This window comes from Harpia harpyja, chromosome 10 (genome assembly GCF_026419915.1).
Source record: "Harpia harpyja isolate bHarHar1 chromosome 10, bHarHar1 primary haplotype, whole genome shotgun sequence".
Taxonomy (NCBI): domain Eukaryota; kingdom Metazoa; phylum Chordata; class Aves; order Accipitriformes; family Accipitridae; genus Harpia; species Harpia harpyja.
Window position 1 is genome coordinate 29,959,565 of NC_068949.1, and position 17,118 is coordinate 29,976,682.

At 39.4% G+C, this 17,118-nt stretch overlaps 1 protein-coding gene across 2 annotated transcripts in view; it reads right to left on the reverse strand.

The window, feature by feature from the left end:
* Positions 1–17,118, reverse strand: part of LOC128147067 (adhesion G protein-coupled receptor A3-like) — a 315,407-nt gene that overhangs the window by 278,881 nt on the left and 19,408 nt on the right. The window contains exon 1 of one of the 2 annotated variants that reach the window (XM_052799270.1): positions 10,774–11,102. The exons of the other annotated variant lie outside the window; for it this stretch is intronic. Within the exon in view, the coding sequence (XP_052655230.1) occupies positions 10,774–11,015 (242 nt within the window). The 5' untranslated portion in view covers positions 11,016–11,102. Of the gene's footprint in view, positions 1–10,773; positions 11,103–17,118 lie in introns of those variants that run through there. 2 annotated transcript variants of the gene reach the window in all.

Genomic DNA, 17,118 nt, shown 5'->3' on the forward strand with positions numbered 1-17,118 from the left:
GAAGATTAGAATTTATTACATTTATTTAGCTCTTATGGTTATTTTTTGCTTCATCAATCTGTATCGTTGACTCTTTACATTGTTATTTATAACACGTAATTGTGCAGAAAGTGGAGAGAATTATGAATAGTACAACAACAAATGACCATTAGTGTGGGGGTTTTTTCCACATTTTAAGTGTTAGGAATTTCATTATTCATCCTTTTGTTATAGAAGTAAAGGGAAAGACAAAGAAAAGTGTTAGAAAAATTACTTTCTCTTTTTCTGCAAATCTCATTGTTTCTTCTTCTATTTGAACTAAAGACATTAGCACTAGAATATCTGCTATAGGTCCATGAGGACTAGCAAGTACATAGATATGCCAGGTAAGTCTTTATTTAACGTGAACAGCAGCTGGCATTCATTTAATAGACATGTTAAATCATACAAACAGATAAATACCAAACATCTATGATTGACATCATGTCATTTTCTGATGTTCATATCTCAAATGTTGTCCTCTTTTGCTCTTCCTCAGGTATACTTATGGTCCACAAAAAACAGGTCCTCAAATCCTAAGAACGTAATGTGACCCTATCAGCACTGTTGCTAAAGAGAGGAAAAGAAAGCAAAGGAAAGCATGACCATCAGGAAAAAAAACAAACAAACAACAACCTTAAAGACGGCTTTCTGCTTGCACTGGATGGACTTACATTCTTACTCAAAGTCTTCCAACATTAAAGGAAAAAAAGTACAGAACTTCCCTCTGCAAGACTCCTATATGATATAACCAAGGGAAAGAGCAGATTAACTTTCTGAGAGCCTATTGTTATCAAACATGGAGGAAAAACTCCCCATAAAGAAACTAACTACAGATATTAGTCTCACATGCACCAGTAGTTTAACAATTATCTGAATATCTGGTGTCATAACTTCCACAGCTTGACTCCATTTTCTAAGCACCATGTAATCCAAATTCCTTTAAACAATCATGATATCACACTTTGAAGAGTTACCTGAAGCATAATATGACAAAATTTAACCATTCTCCCTCTACAGATAATAACCTTGCTATAGATGAGATGATGTATGACTCCATCAAGGACTGTAGTAATAAATAAGTCTAATGATGAAAATGTTGATACAATAATATTCACAAAATGTGTGCCCAACACAAAAGCCTTATAATGATGACATTTGTTACCAAAGGAGTAATGTATTGTTTTCTTCCAATGCAAAGCATGCTTTGCTTTGTGCATTTTGACTGTTTCCTTTCCTGCATCCCATATGTAATATGGATGGAAAATTGCGGCTTTTGCAAAATTAGTATGGATTTGTCAACTGCTACAGAGATAGCTGAGAACAGTTCATTAACTTGATCTAATTTAAGATAGAGCTATATGATAAACTTAAAATGTGAATAATACTAGCTATATCACAGGAGAAAGGAATGCAGTCCCTTAAGCTTAGATTTGCCTACATATTGAAAAGTTTAGTTTTCTGGCTCAAGAACTGCAATGAGAATAACAGCACACATTAAGATTTCATCTTTATCACTATTATTTGCATTATACACATTTCGCAGTTTTGGAAGGACGGTTGCAATATTGTTTGAATGTTGTCACAAAGGTGTAGAGAAAAATGGAAATTAAGCTTTTCCTCTTTCCTTCTAAACAATACACAATTCTGGGGATGGAAAACAAATCTGATCATCGTGACTGTTCCCTCTGATCATCAGCAACATGTTTGGTGGGTCAACATAAAACTACTGCTTGACACAACCACATTCAGACTTCTCTACTCTGCTGGCTGCAGTTTTAATGATAAACTCTGTAAGGAGGCAGAGATAGAGATTCAAATGCTTTTCTTGTTTGTAAGTTGTGTAATAGGATCAACTCCATCTGCCTGGCCCCAATTCCAGGCACCGCTGAACTCCAGGACTTAACTCAGATCTCTCTGAGGACCCATATCCTCACTCATTTCAGTTCCACTCAGTAAGTTCGGAAGAGAAGGATAAAATGAGTCAAGGATCAAAGATGATGAGGGAAGATGTAATGGAGAGTTTTAGAAAAGGAGAAGGAACTGGAAAGTCACGTGAGACTAAAGAAGTGGTGGAGACCATGAGCTGAAAGCAGAGGCTGCAGGACACAGCAGTGAAAGTGCAGAGGCTGGCAGAGAAGTGGAGCATGTCAGAGGACCAAGAGCAGAGCTGATGAGGAGGGAGATAGGTTTTTTCCTTTTTTAGAAATGCATTTGTTGTAAAGCGTGTGATACACGTAAGCAGTGAACAAAAATAAGATGCAGATGAGAAGAAAAAATGGGGAGAAGTATCAATGTAATAATAATAATAACAACAATAATAGTAATAATAAAAATAAAAGTGCAAAATTAAAAGGTTCTGGAAGTAACAGCAGATGGGTCCAAGCACAGAGGACGGCCCATGGAAGACAAAGAGAATTAAGGAGTGTTCTTGGCATGCAAAGCTCCCCTGATAGGACACACATTAATGTGTAAGAATTCAGTTACTTAGGAGTGCCGGTGGTAAATTTGATTCCTCAAAATTGGTAATAACTTTTGGTTTTCTTCTCTCTCTCTCTTAAATGTTGGTAGGTTTCCCATTGAGCCAGGTTGTTAGCACATTCCGTTAGAGGAACCTTTCCTAACATTGCAGTATACTTCCTCTGAATTTTCTATAAAACCTAACCATATTAATAAAGTTGCTCATAAACAAGTTATGCTCTTCTTCCACCCCTCTGCTCTCAAAGAAATTGATACCAGGCACATTAGTTTGCAATGCAGATATCAAAATAACTGTTGCCAGGGAACTACTAATATATAGTAATATTAAGTGTTCAATTCTTTCATTAAATCTATGCTTTTCTTCAAATTTTCCAGGTCTGGTTTGGTTACTACTAGTTTTAACCTTATTTTCCATTCTATGGTGTAGTTTGTTCTTTTCTCAAGTTACAGTACCCATAAAACCTTTACCCTCCCAATTTATACTTTTGTCTATAAAACATGCACTCTCTGGGACAGTCTATCCCATAACATAAAGAGAAGGGTTTTATGGGGAGACATCATCTTGATTGCTATTAGAAGGAAGAAATCACAGTAATTCTTCAATAAACAAGGAGAATCATAAATGTCCATAATTTGGAATTTGGAGGCCTTATCAGGTTACTCGAAAACCATAATGATACCTTAATAACATAGAAAATCCATTAAACTTCATTCTGTGTTATACAAAGCCTACAGTATATATGCTGAAAATGCATGTCAGTGCCTTTATACCTTCATGAGTTTTGATGAATAGCCATTTCAGAAGACAACCACTCACCAAAGTAAAGCTTAAAATATACGTTTAAAAGAATTTGCTTACTTATGCATAGCTATCAGCAATCTAAATTCTATACGATCTAGGAATAAAACGCAGGTTTTTGCGAAGATTTATAGGTCTATGAGCATAATACCCATAATACCACTGTGTGCTTACTTTATTGGCAGAACAGTTTAAACATTTGACATACTGCTGTTCAGATAAGATTATATCCAACTAAGTACAGAAAAGAAACTGTCAACAAGTCTGTAAGACTATAATAGAAACTGCAAAAGCAGAGTTTTCCTATGACTAACCATACCTTCAGAGTACTCCCAAATCAGTCCCAGGCATGAAAGCACAGTTGGAACTGATTTTAAGAGAAGGGTGAAGAATGGCATGTTGCCACAAAAATAAGAACCAAGCCTGAACTGTGTGTTCCCTGTATTATGTAATTGCCAAAGTAGATGGAAAAAAATGTTAATATTATAAATAATACAGAACTTTTAGCCAAATTATATTTGGGAAGTCTAGAACTAGACAGCAAACTTGCGATTGATCAAAGTTAATCATAGCTGATTACAGAAGCACATACTCAACCTTTCCATGTTTTGTACGCTTTTACTGCTGTGAGGGTTTGGATATTCTATCAGGAAGATGGAAAGGGAGGACGCTTAGAAATCAATAGGCAATTTTTCCTCAAAAACCTAAGTCAAACAGCATAAACAGTGATTCCCGAAAACATGCACAAATATTATTAAGTAGTGAAAATAAAGCTGGCACAAAGCTCTGACTCTCAGATGTGCACAAAGGAAGTGTGTAAGCTTCATGCGTGTGTTTCCTACTGGCTGTTAGAGCAGAACCTCTGCCTCGGCAAAGATACTCTGCCCTTTAACTTTCAGATTTATGCCAGCTCTGTATTATAAAAATAGGACAAAAGACAGCAGTGAGGAAGTAGGGGTGGATTATCTGGACCATGGTTGGATCCAATAGCTGCAAAATTTGTGAAGACAGAGGGTCCCAAACAGGGAGAAACTTTACACAAGAAAGCAGTGTTACTCTGGCTATTTCTGCCCAGAAAGTTTCTGGGTCTGTGTTACTGGCAAAGGAATTAATGGGCTTCCAGACTCCCAGGGGTTAATATGACCCTGTTGTTGTACACCATCAATTAAATAAGATTTGTGATTTTAAACCTCTGAAGATGCAGAAAAAGGAGAATGTATGTAATATTAAACCTTTAGAGCTTCATTTTAATAACATTCTTCAGACCCTTTCCTTCTGGCTATTCAGACCAGTTTTAAGAAAGTCCTTTCCCCTTCTTCACCTCTCTCCCCATCACTCCCCCCTCTTCACCTCACCTCACATCTTAGCATGCTGTCAGGATATTTAGAAGGGGACGAGGAAAGAAAAAGGTATTTTGAGAAAATATTTCAGTATGGCTTTAAAAAAAAAAAAAAAAAGCGCTACATTTTCAAATCTTTAAAGAACAGTCCATTTCAAGAGCTGACAGTACTTTGGTCCCAAGGGGCAGCAAGTCATGCAGCTTCCTATAAAGGCAAATTCCACAAACATAAATCACCTTCTCCCTGGCCACTACCTCACTCCAACAGATGAGAATACCTACACTTCAGAAACAAATTTCTGTTGCACATATCTTCTGATAGTTAAAATTAAGTAGGTTTTATCAATATTAGGCAAACCTACAAAAAAAAAGAAAAAAGAGAGCCGGTGACATATACTAAATCTCTTCCTGCTTAAGGCAAACAAGGTCAGTAGCTAACCAACTGACAAATTATACCATATCATAAAACCCCAACTTCATTTAGGACTTCTCAATAGGTATCAGATATATACTTATATGATAAAACTCCCTTCCCACATGCATTACTATCCTCCTGTCTATCCTCCTCTGAGTTTATTTTTACCTCTGGAATGAAACTAAGAGTAGATCACAATACTGCAAATTTCCCAGTATGCAGGAAAAAAAAGACGACTTGGTTTCTACATGAAATTACCAAATTAATGAACTGTTCAATACTGTAACATAATTTTATCTGTTTCCAAAAATTCTCATCCCATTCTCTTGCACAACCTGCCTTCCTCAAAGCAAGTTACACTGAGGACTTAAAAGCACCAGGAGGATATCTGGCACTGTTTTAGCTAACAACATTTACAGATTTAGAATAATAAAGGGAGAAAGAAACTTCAGCATGATTCGTATAACTTTAAAAAGTTAATCTGGTGACTATTAAAGCAGCCTTTATTGTATTTTGGACATTATTTGCAAAGAGAGTTCATTTTCCTTAACAGAATCTTTTCACCCTCCTCTCATGTTAAAATTTCCAGTAGTGCCAACGCATCAGTTTCATCCAAAGCAAGTCATAATTTGGAAGTGGTCATAGTACTTCCTGCTATTGACAAGTAGACAAGAGAATTCAGGTGCAGATATTCCCTCATCAGAAATAACACAAAGAAAAATAAAATATTTTCAGTTATAGTATTTTATGGCCACTAGAGTTGAATCTATAACATGCAATATCAAGGAAGATTAGACTAGTATCTAAAGAATTTTCATCTCTAGTGTTTTTCTCTTCTCTTTATTTTGCTATCCCCAACCATCTGTCCCAGACCTTCCAAGTCTTATGTGTATTTTATGTCGGTTTGCTTTATATTAGGAGTTTCTTTCACAACAACAAACTGGCTTTATTTTTTTTTTTTAAGAGTTTTGAAGAAAGCTTGTATAAATATGTATACACACATAAATAATGGAACAGGAAACCTGTTTTTTATTCTTTTTTTCTGCCACTTTGAGTGAACACAGGAAGCTAACCAAGGTGAAAATGTTTGTGAAAACCTTCATAATGAGAATTAGCCTACCTTATTTAATAACACTGTTATTTACAAATTAGCAATGCTATGTGAGATCTCATTGAAAAAGATGTGAGTTTTAAGATGGGGAAATAAAACTACTGAAAAATATTTTTTGTTCATCCTTTCCTCAATTCCTGCTTTGTTTGCTTTGGCTAGCTTAAACCCTAAGCTCTTTGGGACATAAAGAACATTCTTGTGGTCTATTTTTACAGCAAGATGCTTATATTAAATAAACCATATTGATATATCCTAAACTGAATATAGGAGTGTAAAAGACAAGACTGGACATGAAACAAATACAGTAATATAATAACTTCGAATAAATTCCAGTAGACATGACATAAATGAATGTGACAAAAGTAATTCTAGGACAGAAAAAAGCAGAGCAGTGTTGCTTTCAGAAGACTACTTAATGTTTATAAAGTGCTTTGAAGATGAAAACCCCTACATTCATATTATGGCTATGGACTACCACTGGAGTCATGTATCCTCAGATTCTCAATTTCAGAGTGAGGCATTTGAGACAACCTCCAATTCAAAGTTAGAAGAAATGCATAGATATAAAGAAATATGAAGAGTCCTATGTGATACAGAACTGCTACAAGCCGTACACTACCTTAACTTTTCTTCATTTCTATCATGACAGTTAAAACAGCAGATTTCCACAGGTGTATCTGTGAGTGAAATTTGTAAAAATAACAACCTTCAGTATAAATGTTGGAGTTCCTTCTGAATTGAGGGAGGGAAAAAAAATAGTAATGCTACTACCAGAAACTGATGGCATTTGTAACTTCAAAGCATATTCTGCCCAGTGATAACAAGACATGTATTGAACTGAGAAATTCTGAGACTAAAAGGATAAACTTCTTAACGCCACTTGACACAAAAAAAAAAAGAAGTACAGAAAGTAAATAACCTACCAATATACTGCCCAGTTTACATGGAATAACTCAGAATAGAATCTCATCTGCTAATTCCTGAAATTTCAAATTGTAGGACTTCTGCATTGCAAAAAGCGCCAACACAATTTTTACTGTTGTATTCCATATAGCCCAAATTTCAGCAAGTCATTCAAAAGTTTAACAACTAAAATTTCCATTAGCATAGAAGAGAAAGAAAATTGCAAATAATCTTTTTCTCTAGAGTTACACTTTAACAACCCAATCACGTGTTTGAAAAAAAAAATTGTAAAATATTAATTTAATATAAGAATTCCCAGGTATTCAGCCATAAAGTCTAAACTGAGAGAACTGTATTATCCTGAAAGGATATGACTCCTCCTTTTTGGGTCTACGCTTCCACGCCTACTGAGAGCAAAGTGGGGAGAGCAGATCCCATAAATTAGTGATTCAATATCTGTATTCTTTATGGGAAAAAAAAAAGAACTACAACTAACTCCCTTACTCCACCCCTGCCCCAATACACAAGGAACAGAAATACATGTTGCAAATCAGCAAGGGCTAGAATTCCTTTTAACAAGATACACGCAAATACTCTGTGAAGCTACAGCTGAGTTTTTTCTTTTGATCCACATCAAGCACTTGAATCCCATTTCCAAAGCAGTAAAATACTAAATAAAGACAGCGAAACAGAGTCCAGGACAGTTTGTTGGTTTTGGTTTTTAATAGAAAATATAGAGGAGGGGATAGTTGCTTTATCAGCTTATATTTTGATTTTATTTCTAGTGTTTATTATTGGGAGCATTCAGACAGTACTGAATAGCTCTAGTGTTCATATGATTTCAAAGAAACTACGCAAACTTCCCCACCTCGTAAGCTGGAAATAATTGGTCCGAACCTGTCAAGAATAAGCATTTCTTCAGTGACTTCACACTAGTTTGTAGTCACTGTGTCAGAAGTTATTTTCAGTAGCGATACTTTTAGTACATATATGCCATAAAGAGCCTAAATTGTGAAACTCAGCCAAGGTTCGTGGTCACTTAGCTGAAAAAAACACATTAAACTAACAAATCATAACTTCTTACGTTTGCTGATAAGCAACATTACCTAGCATGTAAATGAAATGTTACACATCCACAGCTTCATCTCTTAATGGCTTAAGAGATACAGCAGAGGTAATTCCTCTGTCATCTTTGCAGAACAGTTAAAAGAGTTTGGCTTCAATCTTCCCTTCCAAAACAAAACAGCACTAGTGAAGCAGCATCCCTATATAATAAACATATATATATGAGAAGTTTACTTGATCTGCCCCAAAAAACCCAAAGTGGTTTTTACATAGTTTCATTACAGTGTTACTGCATCTGAATATACATGCCTTTATTCACCTCTATATTTCTTAATTGTTAAAGCAATCCAAAAGGTTATGTTCCATATGTTAATGCTCTCTTTCTCTCTGTGGGCCCATAAAACTGAATGGAAGCAGGCAGCATCTACTAGAATATTCTCCTTTGCCCAAGTTTTCCATGCAGCTACAAAAATGAATGTAAGAGCACTAGTGTTTGAGCTTTTCATCATTATTTTCTGCAGCTGGCCAAATCTCTCAAGTGTAATTTAATTCATCAAAACCAGTTTCTCCTGGAAAATCTTTGACACATTCAATCAAATTGTCATCTGTACATTCCAGCTACTGAAAATTATTATGTTCCTAACACATTTTAAACTTTTTTTCTTTTTACCTTCAAGATTTAGCCTTAAATTTACTTATTGGGAAGAAAAAAAACTGAGAAGATAGACTGTAAGAGGAAAGGGATAAGTTTTGATGCTACATGATACTGTACTTGTCCACGTGACATATGACAAAAAACAATGCTTTATATGTTTCATATCAACTAAGGACAGCTAATCAGCTCTCAGGTCAATGGTTATTTGTAATTAAGTTAAAAAAACCTAACACAGTATCTTTCTAATGAGTATGAGCAAGTGTTACCCGAAAAGCACATTTAGGGTGATAGTATCAAGTTGGCTACTGGTGCCTTAAATCATATGTATAAGTGAGCAAATCCTCCCACCTACCACTTCAAATGCATCACCTCCCCTGTTCATCTTTTCTCACTTCTGTTTCCAATTCAATTTCTTTTCACTACAGTGAATACATACTTCAGTTGATCTTAGGGTCAGCTGGATTCATCTACTGGTACCTACCTCATTAAAAGAAAAGTTTCCTAAAAAAAAAAAATAAATAGGACTCTGTAAATCAATGCTTAAGAAGAAAAGCCTTTACAGACATGCTGAGTGTGAGAGTTTCTACAGCCCTTTAACAAATGGAAAAAATAGTTTCTGCCTGCCCAAGATGTCAACATTTTATACTTTGGGGGGAGTACAAACTATAACTATATACGCAGTTATATATACTACAAAAGTAGCAGTGAATTTATCACCTAGGTCAAAACTTATGTTGATGTAATAATTTTATTCTAAACCAGCCTATTAAAATTTAGCAGGAAGTGTAGTCATTGTATCTTGTATATTAACAAGCAAAAGTTTCCCAAATGAATAATCGGCATACAGCTAATCAGCATCGAGTCACTCAGCAGTTATAGCTAAAACTGAGCTGAAGTGTACGCGGCACATCTGTACGTTTACAAGCACAAGCTCCCCAGATGTTATGAATTACTATCTTTACCAGTTTTCTCCTAAAAGTGTTGACTTAAAGCAAATGCAGTGAACAGCGGAGATGTTCACAGCAGGAATTGTCAACAGAACTAAATGGAACAGTAAAAGATCTGTTGATATGTGCATGATCTAAAGGGTAAATGTCATAGAGCTATTACTGCTTGGGTCCATTATAGGGAGATTACTTTCACCTATACTCGATGATACAGTTACAAAAAGTTCTACTACTTTACTTAGAATACATACCGTTTATTCAAGTTTAGCTATGTGCAACAGGCAAGAAAACATCATAACCTATTTCCAAGTCACTTGGGGAAAAAAAAAGAAAGAAAGAAAAAAGAAAAACACCAAAGTGTGAGTCATTTTCAATGACCAGACAACGCAGAGCAATATTGGAGATTCGGTCATTTCAAATGGTTGTACACAAAGTCTTGTTAAAAAAGGAGACATCAAATTCCAAACTTTATTTAGAGGAGACGAGAGAGAAGGGGAAAACCAGTTAATTACACAGAAGTCCAGAAGGCAGTTTACCACTAGCGATACCATTCATTTATTGCCCGGATAGTTTGAGCCCATCCCGTCGCCGGCGGAAAGGTGCACCGGCGAGCTCCATCAGTTCTGCTAGCACTGACATTTTCCAAACCACCATACACAGCAGCATGCAATTTACATCAGGGTAAGCCCAGCTTCCCCAGCTCGACCAAAACGCCAGCAAGAGTTTCCAAACTGAGAACAAACAAAAAAAAAAAAACAAACAAAAAAAACAAACAAACAACAACAACAAAAAACCCCTACGAACTCTCCCATACTTTTTAAAAGCCGGGCCAGGGTCGCCATCTGCGCGGAGCGGTTCCGCCTGCTCCCACGGCCGCGCTCGGGGGGCGCCGAGGGGTCCCCCCGCAGGGCTGCGCGTCCCCCGTCCCCGCCCGCACCCGTCTCCTGCGGGACACCCCCCGCCCCGCGCCGGCGCCTCCCGCGGGGGGAATCCCGGGGCGGCCGCCGCCAGGTGCGCGCCGCCCCGCGGGCCGTACTCACAGGGACACGGTGCGGTTGGGCAGCACGGCGGGCTGCAAAGTTTCCACCAAGTCGCCGCCGCTGCAGACCACTTTGATGCGGAGGGCCGGGCGGCCGGGCCCCTTGGCGCGCTCGGCGGCGCAGAGGCAGCGGTCCACGATGAGGTCGGGGCAGTTCCTGCTGCCCCCGCACAGCCCCAGCGCGGCGGCCACCAGGCAGAGGAGGAGGAGGAGGAGGCGGCGGCGGCGGCGCAGCCCGCGCATGCTGAGCCAGCCAGCGCAGCCGCCAGCTGCCGCGCCCGCCGCTCCGCGCCGCGCATGGCACGCGCCCCGCCGCGTCCCGCCGCGCCCGCCGCGGTCCCCTCCACGCCTCCTGCGCCCACCCCGCCCCGCCTCGCCGCGCCGCGCCTCTCGCTGCGGCCGCTCGGAGGGACACCCCCCCCCCCTTCTTCCTCCTCCTCCTCCTCCTGCTGCTTCTCCGAGGAGCCGCCGCTCCTTTCCTGCCGCAGCCCGTGCAGCGGCGGCGCTGGGCGGACCCCGCGGCGCGTAGCGGGCCCCCTCCTCCCGCCGCCGCCACCCGCCGGGCGCGGCCACCGCCCCCCCCACGCCCCTCCGGGGGGGCACCGGGGCCGCCCCCGCACCTCCGCCGGCGGCCGCGGCCGCGGCCCCGGGGTGTCCCCTGCGCGGCTGCTACCTGCGCCGGCCGCGCTGAACCGCGGTGCTTTCAGCCCGCGTTGGGTGTCCGGTAACTCGGGGCGGGGGGGGGGGGGGACCGGAGAGATACGTCAAGGACGAGCTGCAGCCCAAAGCCGGTGCGACCAGCCTAGGCGCAGGTTGGAAAATCGGGAGCTGGGAAAATGACACGGGTCGGGAATCTAGTTTTGGAAATAGCCGTCTTCACTACCGCTGTCGAGAAACCGTGTGTGCGAAGTGCTGGGCGCACCTGTGGCGGTGGGGAAGAAGTTTCGGGCCATGGGCAAAGGTCAGTGTAGACCAAGAGATGGGACAGCCCTCCAGCCAGCTCCATGCGGACGGAGCAGCCTCTGCCATCCAGGAGGGCCCGTGCAGTTAGCTGGCTTCAGACACCTCAGATAATGCTGTGGACGTGACCTAAATCAAAGGTTTGGTCACTAGTCAAAGACGGCTTCATCATCCAGGTCAATGAGCAGATTTCTTTCTTCTCTACTTGTATTTAGGTGTTGTTCACGGCACTCTGCAGCTTTGGAGCATTCTCAACTGTATTTTGTGATAGGATTAGTAACTCTTAGGGTAGATTTTCAGCATCAACTTCAAGCTACCCTGGTTTTTTTGCTGAAAGCGAACAAAAAAACCCCAATTCATAACAGGCACTTCTGGTTTTAATGGGCTTTTACAAAAAGAGCATGTTCCTTGCCTTCTGTTACTCAGTGGAGGCTCACAACGCACATTTTCATTGCAGGATCTAGGCCAAAGTTAGTAATAGTCTGCCATGGCTGTAAAGCTATTTTAAGAAATTACTAGTTTTTTTAAAAACAATATTGTATTATAGTCCCTTAGGGAAGATTTGTCTTGCACGCTTACAATGCCTGTTATCGCTGTGTTCTAATACCTGACTGGAGCCTTTAGGCACTAAGTTTATTAATAAAAAGTGATAGAAGGGTTAGTGCCCTTGTGAAATTCCAGGCTAATAGGAACTTTCTCAGGAACAATCTTTTTCTGTACAGTTGTTGATTTAAAGAATCATAAATATTACAACCTCTGTTCTTTTGTTTTTGAAAGCAAAGTTGTGTAAGGCTTACTGGCAGACAGCAAAACGGACTGTGTTACATGAGACCACTCAACATTGTAATGGTTACATGCTGTTCTTTATCATAAAGAAACCTTATGTAGCATTTAAATTTACAAATGCTTTTTTAGCTTTGAAAAATTCTGTCTCATCCATACTGTTTTTGAAAGCACAAGTGGAGAATACACATTTATTGAGACGTAGCATAGATTTCCTTCAGTGTTAACCTTGTTGAGAAGGAATGGAATTTTTTCAGTCAAACTCAGCCCTAAACACTTGGAAGTATGCTAGCAGAATTTTAACATTTTTTCTAACTCACTGATCCTGAGAGGTTTTTTTAAAAATACTGTTTTAAGGAACAAGAAGGTTTACAGTCACATTGAAGCCATCTATCGAATCCTACAGTAAAGGTAGGAAAGGAGTGATTCGTAACTTTAGAGGCAAAAAATAAGGGGAGTTTCCTCTCCACTTCCCAATGTATCTGATCCTTTTTTTTTTTTCTTGCTTCATTACAAATAAAGAAACAAAAATCTTAGTCATCTTCCCCCTCCTTCATGGTCATCTTCAAATATGAAGAAAGACAAATTTTTATGACAATTTAAAAGCAGATATGATGGTTCCTGCCCTGAGATCTTGCAGGTCCAATTGAAAAAAAGGACCCGAGCACCTACAGAGCTCAGTACTGCTTCAGTTGTCACCAGCCAGCACAGCAGAACACTTAGTGCTGGTGGTAGCTAACCGTTTTCTCAGACTTTGGAAGATACAACTTCAACATGCTTGTGATATACAAACAACTGAATTTCCCACGTCTTGAGAAGGAGGTATAATCCCAGATTCCCTTGGAAAATGGGAAGAAAAAAGGCTGTGGCACTACAAATTGAAAAGCAGCCAACATTGCACTATGTTTGGGTTCCAAAGCTGTCAGTTTTAGACAAACTGTGTGCCTACAGCTTGGGTGCCTTTGGACACTTACACAGCAGGTAGCATATGATAGGGCATGAGCTTCTTAGCTGGGTTTTGGTGTGTGCAAAAAGAGAATTATGAGTTTATATTGTATATTAAAGTCAAAGATACTTGGAGAATTTACGTGTCTGTGCTGTTAAATAGAACTGAGTGAGGATTTTTTAATCTGTAGTTGACCTTGGACCCTTCAATTTCTCTTATATCTTTTAAAATCTAGCCCAAGGATATTGCACACGTATATTAGAAGGAACACACTTTAGGATATCTCTCCTTACAGTTTTCTCTCTTGGTTTGGTCAGCAATCAGAATGTGATGTGTGCTGGTCTCCTTTTGCCCACAGAGCCAACCAGGAGAACTTAAGAAGAAGCATTTAAGGAGTTCTAGAATGCCAAGTCCTGCTCAGATGAACTTCCTGGCAAACAGAAGCATGACCAGAGATTCACTTGAAACATGAAATATTTTCTAATTTTAATAATTTATTTACAGTTAAATTCCTGCTTTAGTTATTTGATTAAATCACAGAAGCGAAGGATAAATTTTCTTAGATCAGGAAAGTAAGAAAATGACTATATGTGACTATTTTCTTTGTATTTTTATTTCTGTGCATCAAAAGTCTTAAGATTTTTAGTAGGTCTGTCCCCGTATGCATACACCATGACCTTACAACAGTACTTGAGAGGGAAATTTTATCCTGTCACTGAGTATGTATTAAGAAGGAATGTAAATAAATTCAGGAAGATAATCCTAAAATGGTATTAGCCTGAATGAATATGAACAGTATAAAAAGGAATCAGAGGTTAGAGATACAGGTAATTCATTGAACTACAGGTTTATATGACATTTAGATCGTGTTCCCAAGCACAAAACAGCAGCAGCACCTGCTTAGCATCACAGGACATTACACAGCAATTAAGTGACGAGAATGTGTTATACAATAATAGGAAATATGGGGAGGCAGAATGTAAATAAGTCAATTTGAATTTTGTCAGGATTTCAGAATTGTATGTTAGTATTGGAACAGAGCCATGGAAACTTTAATAACCACAAACAGGTTTTGGTCAGCACTTTTGTTTTATTTCTTATCCAGAAGTTGGCACTCTATCAGGCCTCTAATTCCTTGAACCTTGACCCTTTATTGACAGTAGTGAAACAATGAATCATTCACCCCATTTCCTCCAGCGTCTCGGTATCCCAACACTGTTACCCCATCATGACTGTATCTCATGCTCCTCGTCACATCAGCATAGCACCATGTTATGTCAGTAAGCCTTTGCAACAGAATGATTAAAAAAACAAGCCTAGAAGAAATTTGGCCTAGAAAAAGGATAGGCAAAGTAACTGCGAGAAAAACAATGCGGAGGAGGTTTCCCCGGGGACACTTGGAATTCTGTGAAAAGACATTATTTGAAAGGTGATAGAGGAAAAAAGCAGAATGGATAAAAATATGCAGTACAACATTCATGTAGAAAGGACCCAATAATTTTTAGCTTCACACATAGTAAATTAATATGTTAGTATTAGAGGTGGGATAGTCCTGGTCCATAAAGAGCTCTCATATGGCCCTGACAATATCAAACCAAAGAAAATAAAACAGTAAAAGCAAAGTTGTTCAGAATTGTTACCAATCCCTAGAATTAATTGGATAAAACCAAGTGGAGAAACAGACTCTCAGCAAAACGGTCCTGAACCTATTTAACAGACTGAGTAATCTTTTAAGGAAATGTGGAAACTGAGTCATTCAGAACTGGAGTAATCAGAGCAGGAATTATGTGCCGTAGGGAACAACGTTTTGTTAGAAAGAACTGACAAAACAGGATTTCCATTTCTGCTATTCTGCATCAGCACAATCGGAAACACCTCTGTGTTGTTTTTATGTTAAGAAATTATGATGTAAGAAACCCTCAAATATCATTGCATCGTTTTCCCTCCACTTACATTTTGCATCATATTCACAGTTATAATTATAGTACTATATCTGAAATCCAAATGGGTTTGAACACTTCTGTCCTTGCAGGGTGACAGGTTTCCAAAAAGTTGCACTGTACTTTTCACTGAAATAAGGAGATCCTTGAAGTTAGAGACCTCTTATAAAAAAAACGTGGCTTTATTTGTTTTGTTGCAGAGCAGAGGCCAATGCAAAATACTGTTATTGAAACTGAGAATGTAGCTCTGAAGTTATACACAAATAATAAGCTATCAGTGGGGAGTGGAATAATTATCACAAAACTATCAACAGTGAAATAAATAATATTTGGAGGAAAAAACTAGAGTGTTAGCTGTTTGTCAGTGCTGAGCCAAGTTTTTGTCCAATGAATACTTCAGAGTTATTGCCAAATAATATAAACTCCCCTCCCCCCCAAAAAAATCATACCTACATGGGAGTATATGTCAGCGTGAATTTCTGATGAGCACCAAATGCAATTCCAACTGTTACCAAGTCCCTTAGCTGCCTCAGAGAACAGATTGAAATTGTTCAGAAATGCTATTAATGGCACATATTTTTTAATGTTCTAGCCTTCATCTCTTCATGCCGTTTTATTTACTTGCACAGTAGCAGAAGAATAACACTTTTGCATGGTCAGCCAAAGGAGAAGCAGGGTTTTTTTAACTTTGTACCTTCTGACATCTCACATGGGGTAAGGTTCCTGCTGCAAAACTGCACTGAAAATTGAAACGCTGTCCTGCAGAAGGGAGAGCACAAAGTACAGAGGGGACAGCAGCTGCCTTCTGTCCCACAGACCCAGGCATCTAGTCCTGCAGGAATACAGGGCTTTCGGGAGAGCCACCCTCTTTCTCTCGCACATGGTTTTAAGATGCACTGGGAAGACATATTTTTGGATGTTGATGTACGCATGCCAGTGCTTCGCAGTGTTGTTCATTCCTACGACACATGAGAATTCTGACTGACTTACCAGCATGCTTTATATCAGAGAAAAAAGGAGAGGAAAACACAGAAAAACCCTAGCACCTTGAAAGCTGAATCTGTTTTGGGTAGGGAGCTATTTCAACATTTATTTTCCTGTCATACAAAAATGCTTTTTCTCTCTGTCATCTCCCTGCATAGAGAAGGTCAAATGAGTCTTTTCCACACCTTCCTGAATTGTGAAGATCTCTTAATACCCTCATTTGTACTTCTAGATGTGGCAGGTTAGGTACTCTCTTCATTGCAGAAGAGACATAAAATGGTAAGTGGATGTTTTAAGGTCAGTAAGATGACAAGGGTCATAGACATAAATAGCGAAAGCAACACCTATTTGTGCAGCTTCATTAATGGACTTTAAATACACTTTATAGTAGTTATTAATGGAGTTTGGGTTTGAAGCACGGTCAGAGAATGCCAGAATGATTTCTGTCGGAAGGGAGCTCTGGACCTCACCTGGTCCAAGTCCTCAGTTAAAACAGTGCCAGCTTCAAAAGCGCATTTGGTTGCTCAGGGCTTGTCCAGTGACATTTTGAATCACTACACAGATGGGTATTTCACAGCCTCTGGGCCCCTCTCCAGTGTTTGGCCATCCTTGCTGCAGAGAATTTTTTTTTCCTTAGCTCTTAATATAATTTCCCTCACTGCAGATTGTGCCTATTCCCTCTTTTTCTTTAGCTGTGTACCTCTGGAAAAAAAGTCTAGCTCCTATCTACTCT